The sequence below is a fragment of the Benincasa hispida genome, chromosome 1 (genome assembly GCF_027475165.1).
Source record: "Benincasa hispida cultivar pf3 chromosome 1, pf3_genome.v1.1, whole genome shotgun sequence".
Lineage (NCBI taxonomy): Eukaryota > Viridiplantae > Streptophyta > Magnoliopsida > Cucurbitales > Cucurbitaceae > Benincasa > Benincasa hispida.
The window spans coordinates 37,160,967-37,173,373 of record NC_143478.1 but is presented as its reverse complement, the minus strand read 5'-3'; the positions used below and the strand labels follow the sequence as shown (position 1 = coordinate 37,173,373).

Sequence of the window (12,407 nt, the reverse complement as noted above, 5' to 3'; positions counted from 1 at the left end):
ATTTTCATCATTTGGGCTAATTTGTTTTTTCTTTTGCAGAAGCAGGCCCAACAAAGTGGTATCAGAGCAACTAGACATTCAAGATCTCAATTCTTGAAGAATCAAGACACAAGTTTTCATCCAAAATGTTAGTAACAAGGTTCGAGGTGGAGAAATTCGATGGCAAATGAGACTTTGGACTGTGGAAGGCCAAGATCAAGGCGATACTCGGCCAGCAGAAAACCTACGGAGCCATCCTTAATCATCAACACTCCCTGCCACAGTGATAGCCCAAGAAAAAGAGGATTGGGAGCTGGCAGCCTACGGTACGTTAGTTCTTAATCTATGTGACAATGTTCTGAGACAAGTTTTAGATCAAGAAACTGCATATAGAATATGGACTAAGCTAGAAGAGTTGTATGCTACTAAAGACCTTCCTAGACAACGTATCTTAGGGAGAAGTTCTTCACGTTTAAAATGGATTCATCTAAAATATTAACTGACAACTTAGATGAGTTTAAGAAGATAGTTACTGAATTTAAAACTCTAGGAGAAATACTTAGTGATGAAAACGAGGCTTATGTGCTCCTAAACTTTTTGCCTGAACAGTATAAAGACATCAAGAATGCTCTAAAGTATGGAAGGGATAGTATAAGCACAGACACTATAATCTCAGCCCTTAGAACTAGAGAGGTTGAGCTACATGTTGATAAAAAGGATAAACCTAGTGGTGAAGGTCTGTTTGTAAAAGGGAACTTCAAACAAAACCACTCTAAAGATAGAAAACCTCATAACCCAGACGAAAATAAATCAAAAAAGAAAATAAAATGTAAGTACTGTAAAAAGAAAGGACATCTAATAAAAGACCGTTTTATTTTAAAAAGAAAGAACTAAGAGAAAGAAAATGATTCAAAAGGCAAACAGCCCGAGGCATCTGTTATAGAGGGTTCATTGATATACTCAGATGCCTTAGCCTCAACTTTAGACAGATCTAATCATGTAAACCCTCTAGGAAAACATGATTGGGTTTTAGACTCCAGATGCACCTACCAATGACCTCAATGAAACCTTGGTTTAACACCTTTAAGGAAATAGAAGGAGAAATGGTTTCTATGGGAAACAACCAAGCCTATAAAATTGAAGGCATTGGCTCTGTTTCCATGAAACTCAAGGATGGAACCATCAAACTTCTTAGAAATGTGAGATATGTTCCACTACTTAAGAGAAATCTAATCTCTTTAGGCATGTTAGATGTTATAGGGTGTGAATACATGGGTAAAAGAGGAACTCTTGAGGTGCTAAAGGACTCTAAAGTAATATTAGTTAGGGAAAAGGTAAATGACTTATTTGTGATCAAAGGAGTAGAGATGATGACAGAAGCTTATGTAGCCACCACAAATGAGATCACAGAGGCTGATTTATGGCACAAAAGGTTATCTCACATAAGCGCTAAAGGCCTAGAAGTCCTATCTAATCAAGGACTTCTCCCTAAAAGTCTCTCAAAAGATCTAACCTTTTGTGAACACTGTATTTTAGGGAAAGCCAGAAGGCAAAGTTTCACTAAAGTACAACATACCACAAAAGCTATCCTAGATTACATACACTTTGACCTATGGGGTCCAGCTTCTACACCTAGCCTAAGTGGCTCAAAGTATTTACTGTCTTTTATTGATGATTTCTCTAGAAAAAGTTGGGTTTACTTCCTTAAAACTAAAAACCAAGTGTTTGATAGGTGTAAGGAATGGAAACTCATGATAGAGAAACAAACTGATAATGGACTGGAATTTTGTAATGAAGAGTTCAACAAATTCTGTAAAGAAACAAGAATTACTAGGCATAGGAATAGTTAGATTCACTCCTCCACAAAATGGAGTTGTTGAAAGACTAAATAAGAGTCATGGAAAGAGTTAAATATCTCTTATCAGATGCAATTCTAAGTGAAAATTACTGGACAGAGGCTGCAAGCTACACTGTGTACACCTTAAATAGGTGTCCACATTCCTCCCTAAATTTTTTGACTCCTGAAGAAAAATGCACCACACATCCACCTGGCTACATAACCTAAGGGTATTTGGATGTGTTGGTTATATTCATCAGAATCAGGGGAAATTAAAATCTAGGGCAGTAAAGTGTATGTTTGTAGGGTTTTCTTAGGGAGTAAAAGGATTTAAAATGTGGAACCCTATTGAAAAGAGGTTTATTATAAGTAGAGATGTCACTTTCAGAGAAAAAGAAATATTTATGCAAATGGAAAGGACATCCTATGAAGTTCCTAACAGCTTAATACCACTAGGATTGAGGTGGAGTCACCTAAAGTTTCTTCCACTAACCAAAACCCTCCTATAGATTTAGAAGAAGAAGAGGATGCCTCAAATGAGACCACAGGGAATACTGAAGTTGTACTTGACCTAAGTCAGTATTCTTTGGCTAGGGATAGACAAAGAAGAGTGATAGTATTGGATTTTATTTCCTAATACTCGTGGTATGTAAACAATGGAGCTTATTCTGAAAATTCAATAAAGGTGTTATTGAATAGATCTATTACTTGAATAGAAATCCAATAAACCTAAAAATCCCTTGACTATTGGATGAGTACTTGAACTTTATGCGGAGACATAAAGGTGAGTCAAGTTCGAGTAAATAGTCAAAATGATCTAAAGTACATGGATAAGGTTGGGTATCTTATTCTTGTAATACTATTGGATACGACTTGCTCTATAGTTGTTACAACGAGTTGTAAAGTGCTACAAACGAAGTGATCCTAATTCATTCATGTTGGACATGAGGAGTGAGGATGTCCTTATGCAAAAGAGTTTATACAAGATCAGACCACGAAATAAGTCACTCTTACTTTATAATGTTGTTACTATTTAAGACTGACTATTTCAAAGTGATACCTAGGTAACTTGACCATAATCTTGAGCTAACTATGAACTCTTATTTATCGAGGATTGCCATTATATTTACATAGGTGAGGGTTGGTTCAACAGCGCCGGTCCAACATGACTGCCATTTCAGGGATAGGTCTGGATAAATAGCTGGGGACATAGGGTGCAAGAAGGAATTCACTCTTACCCACTTTAGGGATAGTAGAGAGGTTGTTCCCTTAAATGCTGATTCTAGGACTTGAACAAGGGATCCTGCCCTCTCATTTGGAATGAGAGGGACTCGGTTTTGTGATTGGATCACAAAACAATTGTCCATTAGGGGATCAGTAGGGACTTAAGAAACAAGAGATAATTTTGGGGGTAAAACAGAGATTTAACCCAGCCGTTATCACGAACAACCTGTAAAGGGTAACTTACTAATCATGGTTATATCGAGTGGACATAATATATCTACAGTGAGGGGAGTTCAACTATGGGCTTTAGTGAAGTGACTCATTAGTTAACGAATGGGGGTTAGGTCTGATGAGTTTAGTCGATTAATCTCGGATCGTTGGAACCCATGATCTGTAGGTCCATGAGGTCCCCCTATTAGCTCGAAAATGGATAGCTCTAGAGTAGCGTGATAAGTTAATTTGAAATGTTCAAATTAGAATCAAATGGAACTGGAGAAAATATATTTAAATATGATTTAAATATATGAAGATGAATTTGTATAAAAATTAATTTCATATTGGATATTAAATTAATTAGAATTATTTAAATTGTTTAAATAATTATTTATTAATTTTATTGGAAAATTAATTTATGAAATTAATTTATAAAATTAATAAATTATTATTTTAGAAATAAAATACGATTTTAAATTCAAAATGGATTTTTGGAAATTGAAAAATTACACAAACTTGAAAAAATGGGTTTTTCATCTTCAAGTAACTTACTAAGAACCCACCACCTCCTCCTTTGCTTCACTCCAAGCATGAGCTGCATCCCATGCAGCACATTTCTTTGCATGATAATCTGCAATATATTGAAGAGATTGGATAAAGAAAGGTGATGAGAACTAACTGAATTTTTGCTGAAAATTTTGGATGAAAAAGGTGTTCTTTAATGGGTTCTGTTCAGTGAGTTTTCTCCATATTCCCTTTGATTCCAACTTATTTTGAGGTCTCCAACTCAATCTAGAGCACCAAGAGGTTAGTAGGGAAGATCTTGTGGTGGTCTACACAAGGATTCAGAGGATTTTGCAGCAGGAAATGAAGATTTCGTTGGTTCGGCCAAGGTATGTTCATGAAACCTATTATACTCTATTTTTAGCATGTTTCTTTTCAACCAAAATTAATGAATTAAAGTGCTTATGGTTCTTGATTTCTTCCGCTGCGTGATGGTGTCCATCCAACAGATAGTTCCTCCAGTTAGGTATACTGAAAATAACTATATGAACCTAGTTCTAAATGCCACAATAACTCCGAATGACCAAGAAGCAGCCACTTTTGAAGAGGCAGTGAACTACTCTAATGCTAGGTCTTGGATTCAAGCTATGTGTGAAGAGATGGAGTCACTCACTGTCAATAATACTTGGACCCTAGCTCCTCTTCCTAAAGGTTGTAAACCTATAGCTTCTAAATGGATATATAAACTAAAGGAAGGTTCTACCAAAGATGAAAAGCCTAGGTACAAGGCAAGATTAGTGGCTAAAGGATTTACTCAGAGAGAAGGAATAGACTATACTGAAATCTTTTCACCAGTTGTGAAAGAAACCTCTATTAGGCTTCTTTTATCTCTAGTTGCTCAGTATAACCTAGAACTATATCAACTAGATGTTAAAACTACCTTCCTACATGGAAACTTAGATGAGGTTATCTATATGGTTCAACCTAAAGGGTTTGAGGAAAAAGGTAAGGAAGACCTATATTGTCTCCTAAACAAGTCAATATTTGGTCTAAAACAATCCCCTAGATGCTGGTACAAAAGGTTTAATGACTACATAGAGAGTATAGGTTTTCAAAGGAGTTCTTATGATATTTGTTCTTATATCAACTCTACTACCTATAAGGACAAAGTCTACCTATTACTCTATGTTGATGATATGTTACTAGCAGGAAAGTCTAAGGAGGATTTAACTCATGTCAAAAATCTCCTAAAGAGAGAATTTGATATGAAAGACTTGGGTCAATCTAGAAAGATCCTTGGGATTGAAATTCAGAGGGACAGAACATCCCCAACCCTAACCACAAGTCAACTAAGCTACTGTGAAAAGGTAATAAACAGATTCAATATGACAAATGCAAAACCAGTCACCATTCCTATTGCTACACACTTTAAACTTTCCTCTAAGAACTCACCAAAAGAGACAGACTTAGAACATTTGACTCAAATGCAATCAATTCCATACAATCAAATAGTAAGGAGTCTAATGTACTTAATGATATCTACTAGACCAGACTTATCATACAGCAATAGTTTAGTCAGTAGATACATTTCTAACCCTGGAAAAACACATTGGGAAGCAACAAAATGAATTTTAAGATATCTTAATTAGTCTAAACAGTCAAAATTAACGTATCAAAGTACTAATGAATCAAATTTAGAGCTATATGGTTGATTCAGATGTTGCAGGTGACTAAGACAAAAGAAGATCTCTAACAGGTTATCTATTCTTATTTGGTCCTAACTTGTTGTGTTGGAAAGCAAATTTACAATCAATCACAGTTTTATCAACCACAGAAGCAGAGTACATGGCTCTATCAGAAGAAATAAAGGAAGCACTATGGTTAAAAGGATTGATGAAGGACTTTAGAATTAATCAAGCAGTAGTTAAAATCTACTGTGATAACCAAAATGCCATTCACCTTTTCAAAAACCCTCAGTATCATTCAAGGACCAAACATATAGATATCTAGTATCACTTTATCAAAGACAGAATAGAGAAAGGAGAAGTCGAGGTGCTAAAAGTTCATACCACCGAGAATGCAGCCGACATGCTTACCAAACCTGTGAGTAAACTAAAGCTTGCTAGCTGTCTTGGTCAGATCGGATTTCTGCTTCCTGAAAAAGGGTGAAGACCTGTTAAATCCAGAAGAAGAAGAGGTTGCATGTTGAGCTTAAAATGGAGATTTGAAGAATATAAGCTCATACATCAACATTCAAGAAGCTGTTTCACATTTCTTTAATCTTTACAGTTAGTTATTGTAACTACTTGTATCAGAAATTAGTATAATTACTCATCATTTACAAATTTTAGATACAACAACAATACATAGCTTCAAGAAAACTTGGAAGATCTGTAAAGAAAAAAAAAGGGTCTGTGACTTAGCTTCTTAATAAAACTCTCTCCTTCCTGTGGACGTAGACTTTAATAGCCGAACCACGTACATCGCTGAGCAAATTTTCTTCTTCTCTTCTCATCGTCTACAAGATAGCTTAAGTTAGCTCAACGTTTGCCTTTTTCTTCATATCGTCTAGAAGATCGACCAATCATCTACCTTTCTTCCAACAATCGTCTACACGATTGCATGATCGTTTACCCTTTTCTTCTACCATCGTCTACCCGATTGCAAGACTCCTCCATCGTATACTCAAAGCAATCGCACAGATGAAACAAGAAAGCATTAGGGTTATAAGAAAAAAAAAGAACACAGAAAGGCGAAGAACGAGAGAATCTGAAAGCTAGAGAAAGGAAATTTTTTGTTTTCATTAATCACCCATCAAAAAACAAAAGACTTTTCATTTTTCCATCAGACAAAGAGCAGTGGGATCGACCACATGTAAGGCATAAGCTGGAAAATGGTGGGCTCTTCTCAACCAAGTTCTCTACCAACCAAAGAATTTTGGGCAAAGAATAGGCTTTTCGAATTGGATCAACAGTAAAGGGCCTCATATTATTTTTATCATTTGGGCTAATTTGTTTTTTCTTTTGCAGAAGCAGGCCTAACAGAACCCTCCACCAATCGCTAAAAAAATCTACAGCCAGCAAAGCGAAATCGAAATTTCCAGCTGAGAAATTCGAGATTCTTAATCGAAACAAATTGTAAACAGAAAAAACGAGAAGCAATTGAAAGATTAAATGTGTGCTTTTAGAGCTTGGTGTTTCTAAAGGTGAAGCTGAAGAAGAAGGAAAAAAGTGGGAGAGAATCACTTTGGATTTAAAATATATATGATGAGGGTAGTTTTAGAATAAGAAAAAATGAAATCTCCATGATTTTGGCCAGCTGAATATTTTTTATATATTTTACCATATCTTCAATAATTAAAAAAGTGAAAATATGGATGCTAGGGTATAATTGAAATAAGCCATTTGATGCAATTTCCCAAAAAAATTGGTTAAAAGATCAAGATCATGAAATTAGATGCCAACCTTACCACTTCAGGCCACATAAACAAATTAAAAAAAAAAAAACAATATTGACCTTTATATATTATTTGAAATTATGATCTCTCTTTAAGGACAACAAATTGTAAGGATGAAGATTGAATCCCTGACCTCTAGAAAGAAAATCATGCTAATTATTATTAAACTGAGTTTATTTTGACTTTTGAAATTATGATTTAATCCTTGATTTTTAGTCATTTGTAACAATTTACCTCATATTTTTAAATTGACAATAATTTAATTTGTAAATTTTAATATATAATAATTTAGATTTATAAATTAAAATTTATAATGATTTAGTTCCATAAGAAATTTAAACGGACTCCATCAATCATTTGGCAAACAAATATTATATTATGTTATTGGCATGGAAATACATTTGCAAACATAGACCAAATCAAATACATGATTAAATGATAATAATACAATAATCAATTATTGTCTCTCATCCAAAGACAAGTCTTCGTTAAACCTTTGACCTAAAGAGCTCCTCGAACTCCGCCGTGACGTTGTAAGAAACTTGAAAAACCTCCGGCGACAATGCCTCCAAAACCGACGTCTTTTCGGCCAATTCTTCCACCAAAGGACTGTTCAATTTAATATCAGAGATGTTAATTTTTAATATTCAGAAAAAACCCAAATAAAAAAATAATAATAAAAAAAAAAAGTCGAAGCTTTTCATTACTGAGTATCTGTGATCATGGAAATACACTCCAAGCCTTCTTCTCCGGCGATTTTCCCGACGGCGAAGTATCTGGGGACCAAAATCAGCTGACCCATTTTCACCTCTGCATTAATTTTACTCGAAAGTCCGACAATTTGAATCTTCCCCGATCCTTTAGCCACATAGATCAGTTGATCGGACGGCTCAGCGATGTACACTGGCGACCGGATGGCGTTGTCGTCGAGCTTTTCAAGAACTGCCGTCAAACCAGTTTGGCCAATGAACGGAAATTTGGATTCCATCACCGTTGTAACGACGGCAGCCCCGACTTTGGGTCTGATGTCCGGCACGGTGGCGTCAATGTTGTAAACTAGTTTGCTGTGTTTGTGGGGTTTGGGAAGGGATTGGGATTGTTGAACGGGGAGGATTAGGGCATTGGGTTGGCTTTTGAGAAGTGTGGTTGTTTCTTCTTTGTTTAGAGAGTAGGATTTTCCGATGTACTCCGGCGAGAAGCCTTGTAGAAGGCCGAGAGGGCCAGAGAGGACGAAGTAAGAGATGTCACCGGGGACATGAGCGCTTTTGGTTTCACCCAAAAAGATGATTTCTAAATCAGAGTCTCCGTCGTTGAACCACCATGACGTGACTCCGGTTGGCACCGGAATTAGATCTCCTTTCTTTAGCTTCACCACCACCTCGTTGCATTTTTTTGGAAATACGAATCCTGCAACTCCATCCTCACCTAAAAGTATCGTACAACATTTATCAAGGTCTAGTTGATATAATTAAATTTATCATCATCTATTATATTAAATTTTAAAATCAATCAATGATTTGGCTATAGTATTAAATTTTTATTGATATGTAGATATTTTTATATTTCTATGAATTCGACATCGATACGAGGGATGAATCTATATTCAATTATATGGTAGAAAAATCCATGAAATATAAAGAAAGTAAGCAACAAAATAATAGACATGTTAACTTATTTAAAATTATAAAAGACTTATTTACTAGTCTAAATTTACTTTTTGAATTTTCATAAAATTAAGATCTCGATATACCCATCAACATCGACGTTATAAACCTTAGATTTAACATGGTATCAATGTTAGAAGTTTCAAATTTAAAAATCAAATAGTCATCAAACGAATCAAGAAAATTTGAACTTTCACTTCTAAAAATCGATATCCATGATGAAAAAAAAAAAATAGAAAGCGAAAGTCGATATGAATGAAAAAAAAAATAGAAAGCTTGAGAAAATTTAAACTTTTACTTCTAAAAATTGACATCAATAAAAAAAATGGAAAGTTCTTTCACTTCTAAAAGTCAATATCAATGAAGAAAAATAGAAAGTTCAAGAAATTTGAATTTTCACATCTAAAAGGTCGAATGAAAAAAAATAGAACGTAAAAGTCGATATTAGAAAGCTAGCGAGAGAGAAGATACCTCGAAGAACATAGCCGAATTTAGAGCAATCAGCATAGTGAGGAAGGGCGAAGCCACGAGGGCGGAGGAGAAGGCGGCCGGCGGCGACTTTGGTCTGAGCAAGCAAGGGATAGTCAGAAGGCAACCATTTGTAATATGAACCAGCTTCTCCCTCAAAGGAGGGCTTTGGACTCATCGCCTCCATTATTTGATGATTGTAGAGAAATAATAATTGGACAACGGGGTTTGTTTTGGTATGATTTCTCTAGCTCGTGGGGTATATAAAGCAATTTTTTTGTTGGGAATTTAGAATAAAATATTCTACAATCCAGTTGTTCAGGTTCTACTATGATGAAGATTACAATGATTACAAAATTCACACTATAAATCTCCTTTTAAATAGTTTAATACGAACTATTTGAATCAAATACCACAATTCGATAACTTGAAACAAACAATAAAAGAGAAACACTCAAAACTAAGGAAAAAACATACACAGTCTATTCAAATTACACTCACTGCCGCATAGAGAAAGGTTTCTTCCTTCTGCCCAAAAACAATAAAAGAGAGACACTCGGAACTAAGGAAAAAACCTAAGAAGTCATCCATGTCAAGTAAAAACAGATCAAATTAATTAATTATATTTCCATTCCATAACGTGTGCTTCCATATGACGCCAACATTTTTCCTATCCACGTGGTACCACAAGTTGCAACATCCCAATTATAAATGCAGAATATGTTCAATGGGTTTGTATTTTATCTAAGTGTCCAACAACAAGAAGACACGTGGAATATGTTTTTTAATTATTTTTTAAAAAACTTTTCCTCCATAATTGAAGGTATGCAAGGAGAATAGGAGATGTATACATTTAAGTTGTACCTAATTATTTTTCTTATAAAAATTCTTGTCAATCCTTCGCTCTAGTTTTTTAAATTAAATGAAATTATTGGCAATTACGTGCAGCAAATTTCAAGTTTTAAGATTTTTTTTTTCTTTTTATAGTTCATGGGTTAATTAGCTTAGCTTGTATTTTTCTTTATTAAGTAATTAATTAACTATATAAGAGGTATAATGGTAGAGCGTATAATAATTTAAATGATATATTCAAGGGTTGTTTTGAAAAAACAAAATTAAAACGAAACATTTCAAATTTAATTGAAACAACCTCAGTTTTTTTTTTTTTTAATATTTAAATTCTGGGTACAAAGTTTAATAAATAAGAGATTTGAACAGCATATTTATTAACGTATATCAATGGAGATATACAAGATTTGACAGAAAAAAAAGAGATATTATAAAATATATTTTTAATCATGTAAATATGTCCATGATGTGGATCGGATGGGATCTTATGCTTATCTTTGAATTATTTATTTAAATCGGTACAGGTTAAATTTATTTAATAGAAAAAGAATAAAAATAAATAAATACAGTTGACAACTATTTTGTTTTGGATAGATCTTCGCTTTTTGAAACGTTTGGTCGCATTTTTTTTTCCAAGCTTTTTACATTTCTTTAAATTACATGCTAAATTTTAAAAACAAAATAAAATATTTTAAATAACGGTCTATTTGGAAATTATTTAACTTTTAAAATTTGAGTTTATATTTACTCTTTTTGCCTTTAAATCTTTTGTCATGTTATTTATATCGTACCAATATTTTCAAAAAATCAAGTCAGTTTTAAAATATTTTTAAAAACTAATTTTTGTTTTTAAAATCTAGTTAAAAATTCTCTTTTAATTTTTAAAAAATAAAACTACGCAAAAAAAATAGACTTGATTTTTAAAAATAAAAAATAATAAATGAGGCTTACGTAGTTTTTTATTAATATTCAATTTATCATTTTTTTCTTAAAAATTAAGCTTATATACATATTTTTTTTCCTATAAGTTTATTTGTTTTGTCATCTATTTTTTTACCAACATGTTTTAGAAAACAACAAAAAAAAAATTGAAAACGACAAAAAAAAAATCAATTTATTATTATTTTTTTAAAGAATATAACTAAGTGTGTATTCATATCAATAAGAAAACTGAAACATGTAATATGAAAGTTGAAAGGAAAACAAGCATTAAATTTCAACAATATAAATCTAAATACAAAATCATTATCGAACGGATTTATTTTTTAATTATAAAAAATTTGACTTGTTTTTAAAAATATTTTTAGAAAGCAAATAATAAAACAAGAAAACAATGGACCAAAGTAGTATTTCCAAATTTAATTTTTTAAAACTAATTAAATTATAAAAAAAATCAAAATGATGATCAAATAGTAAAATTTAAATGATTTATTTTTAAATTGTGGAGGTGAATCTCAAACTATCTATTGCTCAAACTTCAAAGATTATATCAAAGATTATTATTTCCTTTTAAATTGTATGCGAATATTCATAGTCAATTGTAATGAGATATTATGTAATATATTACTATATTAGTTGTGGGTTAAAGTATTATTAATGCCCATTTCTTAATTATAATAAGCTTTTTGTTCTCATATTCTTTGGTAACAACTAACCATTTAGATCCAATTTGCTAATCAATTATTTTTTTATTTTAATATTTGAAAATTAAGCTTATAATATCTCCCACCTCTAAATTTGTTGCTTTATTATTATTTTCAAAAATCATGTTACTTTATTATCTACTTTAATTATTGTTTTCAAAAATTAAGTCAAATTTTAAAAATTAAAAAAATTATAAGTCATGAGAACTAGTTGATTTTTTTTTTAATTATTTCAAATGGATTTGTTTGGTATTTAAGTTTTATATTTTCTTTTTTCAAGTTGAAAAACGTATTCTTAAATCGTTAAGGAAAACAAAGTTGTTTTTAAAAGATAGTTTTTAGTTTTATAAAATGGGCGTATTCTTTTATGTTGTAAAGACACCTCCCCTCCCACTTCCCCTCATCGGAATCCCACTTCCGAAAAACGCTTCCCTTTCCCGAAAAACCCACATTCTTCCAAGCCCTAGCCCATCTTGCCTTCTTATCTCCCTTGGTCTCACTCCCCTGTCCCTCCCCGTTCCTGTGAGGCCTATTTCGGATTTTCTATTTCTGGCTCGATTCCTTCAATT

The 12,407-nt window shown here is 32.9% G+C and overlaps 1 protein-coding gene across 1 annotated transcript; it reads right to left on the bottom strand.

Moving 5' to 3' along the window:
• Nucleotides 1-7,570: 7,570 nt before the first annotated feature.
• LOC120071694 (glutelin type-A 2-like) lies at nt 7,571-9,644 on the bottom strand. Its single transcript, XM_039024078.2, has 3 exons — nt 9,350-9,644; nt 7,922-8,639; nt 7,571-7,823 (listed from the first exon to the last, which is right to left on the bottom strand). Exons 1-3 carry the CDS (start codon nt 9,531-9,533, stop codon nt 7,703-7,705), a joined length of 1,023 nt encoding a protein of 340 aa, XP_038880006.2. The 5' UTR covers nt 9,534-9,644; the 3' UTR covers nt 7,571-7,702.
• Between the last annotated feature and the right edge of the window lie 2,763 nt (nt 9,645-12,407).